The sequence below is a fragment of the Lycorma delicatula genome, chromosome 3 (genome assembly GCF_047948215.1).
Source record: "Lycorma delicatula isolate Av1 chromosome 3, ASM4794821v1, whole genome shotgun sequence".
NCBI classification, from domain to species: Eukaryota; Metazoa; Arthropoda; class Insecta; order Hemiptera; family Fulgoridae; genus Lycorma; species Lycorma delicatula.
Genome location: NC_134457.1, coordinates 114,205,482 through 114,212,312, shown reverse-complemented (window position 1 = coordinate 114,212,312; position 6,831 = coordinate 114,205,482). Strand labels below are relative to the sequence as shown.

Here is a 6,831-nt window from a genome sequence, read left to right as displayed (position 1 = left end):
GTTTTTTTAACTTTTTTTTTTAATTATATAATTTGTGTGCTCTCTTCCATTTACCTATATAAGTTTGTTACCTCGCCTTAAAGTTCCACATTACTCACCTGACCATTTCCAGTAGTATAGCAGCAATTTCTTGTCAGATTCCAGCTTTAAGTTCATTGTCCTTGGTTTACAATTGAAAACTTCAGTCTTTAGATGTTCCCAAGAGAAAAAATTACCCTGCAAGATTGGGTAAATGTGCAGGTCATGAAAATTTTTCTTGTAAGATGGAAATATTTTTCTACGAACATCCATGAAACCATACAACTTGATCTGTAAGTTCATTAAGCTTCAGTTGCAGAAGTTGCATATCATATCTATATAATGATTGGAAGTTACAGTAGTGGCTTGCATTCATCCATAATAAAGTACCCCAAAATTTTCCATAGCACACCAAACAGTGACACATTCACAGTGGAGAGAACACTCATGCAGCAGTTAAGGGTTATGTTCTGCCCAGTACTGAGGATTCTATTTGTTAACATAACCATTAAATGAAATTCAGCTTTTATCCCTTAACAGGACAACAGAATTCAGTGGAATATTTTGAAAAATAACCAGGAAGATGTAATGCAGTTCAACCAATCCATTCACTTTGTTGTTGAACTATCATCATCTTTTATGAATGAAAGCTTCAGGTCTGTGTGAGAAATTCTTGTTATTTCAATCTGAAAATCCCAAAGCAATAGTATTTTACTGATTTGGGATCTCTATGACAACTGAGTGTTGTGGAGATTTTATAATGGCCTGCCTCACTTTTTGGATTGGGAGTTTTGGGCATTAAAATACTGTATGGCTTACCTGATGATTTATTTTTTAAAGTTAAAACTGAAGCTTTAAAAATTGAACCATAATGTATGGTATGCTATTACAATATGATCTTGTTATCAAGGAACTGCAGAATTTTGACAGCCTACAGTGAGTGTGAAATATTACCATTTTTTAAAATAACTCTATAGCAAAAGCATTCTGCTCACCATTCCATATCTTGATTACAACTAATGGTTGTAACAACTAATGGTGGTTCTTTACAACATAATATAGTTCTGCCATATTTCACTTTAACAGCAAGCAGAGCTAGTTAAATCCAGGAAATATTTTTGCCGCACCTGTATCATCCCTCTTACTGAGTTGAATTGATTGAAATCTCTTCTCACTAATCTTCATGTCTTCTGTAACTTGTGGTAGAAGTTTGAAATTTAATCCAAACTACTCCCAACACTTTTTAAAACAAGTCTTTCTCTTAGAATATTCCTAAAAGCTGGATTAAAAATAAATGTATTTCATAATTCCCATTTGTTTTATGATGAAATTGTAAAATTAGTGATAATTAGATATTAAAGTTACATGCAAAATGTCAAAAAAGCTGCTTTTCTTTTTAAAAAAATTATATATATTTATATATAGAAATTAAATTATACATTGTACTTAAAAAGAGAGAGAAAAGTTCATAAGTTTATTTACAGGTCTGTAGCAAGTTGTAGAATATGCCCTTAAATGGTGAAATGAGTCCCATCTTCTGTTTATTACTTAAAAATGGAATTGTGAAATTAGCAAGTTTAAAAAATTAACCACTTGCATTTGAATTCTTCATTATGATCTTCAAAATAGAAAGCCAGGTAATGGTGAGTAAAAACGTATATAGTATTAGTGAACATGAACAAAAAATTAATGAAATTTACTTAATCACTTTCTTTTTTTTTTTTAAATAGTTACACTTGAAATGAGGAAGAAATAATAATTTGATCTGTAGCAATAAATAACAGTAATAAACTTTGTAATTATATAGTAAATATAAAAAGAAATCTTGTGATCAGACTGTACAACAAAGAATGGAACATTTATCTACTCTGTTTATAAAGATAAAATTAATCATCTTTTCCAATTGGACTTTGCAAATATCAATGAGTGTCCGTTATTTTGTTTTATAAAACGGGTAACTTAAATTATTTCAGTGAAATATTTTGTAGTAAACTAAGGAAAATAGTTGGTATAATATGACATATTGCCATTCTGTTATAGGTCTTTCACCTATGTTTGGTAACCAACATGACATGTTCTTTTAAATGTTTTATGTATTCTTTGATAACATTGAATGGTTATTAATTTTTAAATAGTATTATGTACTAAATAAAAATAATTGTTTATGACATGTAAACAACATTTCTCAAAGAAGTGCCTACAAGAATATTGTATACTTAGCTGATCTTCATAACATCTTGTTTCAACTTGACTTCTGCAAATTTTACTAAAATGTACCTCCTTTGCAATAATGGATCAGTAATTATACTACTAAAATGATAGACTGTAATTAATTCTTTTTGTGAAGTTATTTTTAGTAATCAATGAGAAAACACTAATTTAATTTTTAATATGTAGTGCCCATTTCATTTGTCTATTTCACCAGATCATCGATCATACATTACACATATTTTATTTTGAGAAGTGGAACTTTGACAAGTAGAGATTATTTTTACAAGAAATGGATTTAAAATACATAGTTTTAAAAATGATAATTTTTGTATCTGTGCTAAAAGAAGGACTGCAGGAAAAACATAAGTAATTTTTTTTTTTACATTCTAGTTTATTTTTTTCACGCTATTGCCAGTTTTCCGTTCATTTAAAAATGTGTGCTTAGTAGTAGTAGTAGAACAATTTTTACTGTCGCCGTTAAATAGATGAGTAATGTTTTTAAACGTCACTAGGTAGCGTGGAGTTGACTAATTTCACTACATATCAGGGTTGCCTACGTCGCCATTGAAGCTAAAAATTCGCATTAGAATATTAGTTGAAATGGAACTGGTTTATTTTAGCACTTTACATTTTTACCTATCGGACTGCCTTTCTTTATTAGAATAAAACTATTTTTTACTAGAATTGCAATATTTTGAATGTATCACGTATATCATTTGTTATCGGGTAAAGTTGGAACCGTAGAAGCAGGCAGCACTGATTGTATGACTCAAAACAAAATACTACCGTTTGGTTTGGATAGTTGTTGGTTGATAGGTTGTTTCTAGTGGTTGGAGTTTGTTAGGGAAATGTTACATTTTAAGTAACCTTTATTAAAATTGTACTTAACTTATAATAACCTGATATCTTCTTTACGATTTTCACAATTTGGACGCAAACTAAGAATGAAGTGGGATGTGTCGCTATTTGAACTCAGGTAAGTGTTGGGCGTCAACCGCCGTCACCAAGCAACATTAGATAAATTTAGCCGCGAAGATTCGCAAATAATTTTTGTTGAACACTTTTTGATTGAATTTTGTACGACACAAAAAATTGTTAATGTTGTAAGTAGTCTTTTGTGGAGGTTAACTGTGTTTGCAACCTGTTCCTTCACAGCATTGTGGGGCGTGTTCGCAATAAAAATGACTAACTGTTGTTGTGTTTGTTTTCTTTTGTTAATTAATGATATATGGGGTCATTAGATATTTTTACTTTTTTGAAATTTATGCTATTAGTTACTTAATAAGAATGGTTTCAGTTTAATATATATATTTTTTTAAATTAGTAAAGCAAGTTTGAAGTATTTGGTTAACCTAATTTTGTTTACAAAGTTTAAGTACACGTTTGTTACTATTCATTGAGTTAAATAATATTTAATTCAAGGTAATTATAAATAAACAATAAATTGTACAAAATATTGAAACTTATTTTAAATCATTGTGTAGTTGATTTTAAGCCCAGTAATTTACTTGTGAGTTTCTGGAATGTGTTTTATTTGATAAACTTACTGGAGATATTAACGAAAAGTTCTTAATTAAATTTAGTACAGTTTTTATTTTATTGTTAAATTTTGCAGAAATTTTTCCCCATTGTGAGGTAGTTTCTCCATAAGTTGGATTTATTTTGTGTTTACATTAGGTAAATATTTTAATAAAATTACAGCATTTAGAAATTGGGTATATGATTAATATTTACATAAATTTATTTAAATTTAGTTGCCAATTGTTAATGGAATTCATAAATTTAAGATTAAATACTTAATATAAAGAAAGAAACAAAAGTCTGATAAATTAATCTTAATTATAATTGTTCTACATAAATATTTTTATCATGATCTTTATTCAGAATGTGAGGATTTATTTTAAATGTATTACTTTAACATCAAAGTGCCAATTATTAGCGTCATGGTAATTTTATACTAGTATTGTGATGGCCAAATACTACAAATGAAATCTTTGTTTTACTTGTAATAAATTTTGTAAATGTAAAATGTTGTTTCACAGGACTAGTATTATACCAAAGAAATTGATTTGTATAATAGTGTAGTAAATACTTTTGTGGTTTTTATTTAATAAAACAAGTGTTATTTATTAGTAAAAGGTGAATTATCCTTGTCTAGGCATGGTATCATAGCAAACTTATTTTAAGTCTGTCTTGAAATCTTGACCAATAGGAATTGTTTTTTACACTTTTCTTAAATTTTGTTAACGTTTACATATTTTTTTTATAGCTAGATCTGATTTAGATTTTAATAGCCATTTCTTAATACAATTATTATTTTTTTCCCAATTAATTTATATACCCAATATTTTTCATGAAATTTCTTAAGCTGAATTTGGTTGGGGTTGTAATTCTTTTGCTTTTGATATTTTGCCTGTAATTCTTATCCTATTTACACATGGTTTTAATATCTTAATTTGAAAATGTAGAAAATGAAGAACAAAACAATCAAATCACCATTCAAGTCCAAATTTGTGGCTGATGAAGTCGTGGTATTGTACTAATTCCTGCAGGATTTATTTTTTTACTTAACAGTTCATTTTTAAGACAAGACCTTAGTCTAGATATTTGAGTAATTGAATGATTGAACAGAATTAAACCTTTCTCATTCAATTCAATTTTACACACATCAGGTGTGAACACCTGATGTGTGTCACAAACAATTATGTTTGTGACAAAATTGTCACAAACATAATTAGGAGTATTCCATTTTAATTAAACAAATTTTCAAAAATTTTATTGCCTTACTATCTTTGATTTTGGTATTTGGTATATGATAACTACTCACCTTGTAATGGCCAAAAAGTATTTTCCTACAATTAAAAATAGTCTTTTTTTGTGTAATAGACTATTTACTAACTTGCCAACAGGTAAAAACACCAATTTTCATCACTTTTTCCATGAGCTGTAGCATTCTTATTTTACATCATGCAGAGGTCAAAAAGGGCTTTTTGGAAAGAGTAAAGAACTTCATTTTAGTGTACTCAAAATTTATTTTGTTACATAACCAAATCTTGTATTGTTTACTGAAATTATGTTTACAAATTGTTTTTTCAAATTTTGGGCCAAAATAAATAATGAAGGGCTTAGGATAATAGGCCTATTTGTATCTTTTAACTCCTAGGTACTAGTAGTACTTATAAAAAAAATTGGAATGTTACAGAGTGTCCTTCATTAAAAAAAAATGGCCACCAAATCATAAGACTTTGAAAATGTCTCATTTTTGGGCCCCAAAAACCATATGTGGGACAGGTGGCAAAAATTTGAAATTTTTATGTAAGTACTTTTTATTTACTTAAAACCATATAAAATTTATTTTGTTACTCAAAAGGGGACGAGTAATGAAGCCATCATAATCGCTAAAGCACCTTTCCTTGTAACTGTGAACAATGTATCCAAAAAATTCACAGCATTATTTTTTCAGATAATAATGTAGGCTTACTATACAAAATATTTTGATATGTCTATAATGAGATAGCTTATATTCTAGATAGTTTGTAACTTAAAAGTATGAACCATACACACCAAAATCATGTTTAAACATGAAACTGAATAGTCATGCATGGACATGAATGTTTATGGAATCCTGAATGAAAACATTTTAGAAGGCTCAGTTACTATTTTGATTTCAATGTGATATGTCGTATTGTTGTTAGTGTTAATACTGTGATTAGGTAATTTACACTTGTTTATAAAGTAATTTTATTAACAGTGAACTTATCTTTTACGTGTTATTTTTTATTTTATTAGAGAATTTTTTATTTTAGATGTAGAGAAACTGGGATAAGACAAAGTGAGGTGCAATTGGTAGTTTTATAATTTATACTAACTGTATTATTGTAAAGAACCCTTGCACTTTATAAAAATGGATTGTGGAATGTTCAGTTGGCATTCACACTGAAACAGTGTGTCACAAATTGACTTAGAATAGATCTTCATTATTGGACAATATCCTAGAGTTACTGAACAGCAAATAACATTGGTATCGTTAAGAAGTGGATGTACTGAAACGAAAAGTATCTGTACTTTTCATAAAACCAAATATTTAGATAAATATTTTCATATTAATGGGAAAATTTGTCGTGACCCATTTAACTTTAGCTGTTATTAAACCGGTTAAGAAATTTCTTCAAGAAATATCGATTTCATTTTCAACAAGCAGTCCAAATTTAAAATTAATTTCAGGTAGAGCACAGTGTACAAAATGTTTAAACAAAATACAAAAACCACAAGATGATACAAAAAGCGAACCGGAATGTCAAGATATATTTGAACCTCAATGTGTTATAGTCAAGTTGGTGAATAAAGCTTGTTCAGCACTTGGCATTTCCTGCATTAAGGTTCAGAAATTATCAACCAAAACAAAGGAACCAATCAAAAAAAAAGTTCAAAAATAGCTGAGTCAGTTACCAGTAAATTAAATGTTTCCTTTGATTTAATTATTTCTACTGCAGAAACCAGTTTAGTACCACAAAATTATACTGATTTAGGTAGGGAATTTGAAGAATTAATCATAAAATAAAGGTTAAAATGAAAATAGTTACATCAACCTAGGAAAAAATT

General features: G+C 28.4%; 1 protein-coding gene across 1 annotated transcript in view; it reads left to right on the top strand.

Moving 5' to 3' along the window:
* Positions 1–2,918: 2,918 nt before the first annotated feature.
* Positions 2,919–6,831, top strand: part of Mcr (macroglobulin complement-related) — a 202,568-nt gene continuing 198,655 nt past the window's right edge. Inside the window, exon 1 of the mRNA XM_075360413.1 lies at positions 2,919–3,205. Coding sequence (XP_075216528.1) covers positions 3,174–3,205 — 32 coding nt within the window. The 5' untranslated portion in view covers positions 2,919–3,173. The remainder of the gene's footprint in view (positions 3,206–6,831) is intronic.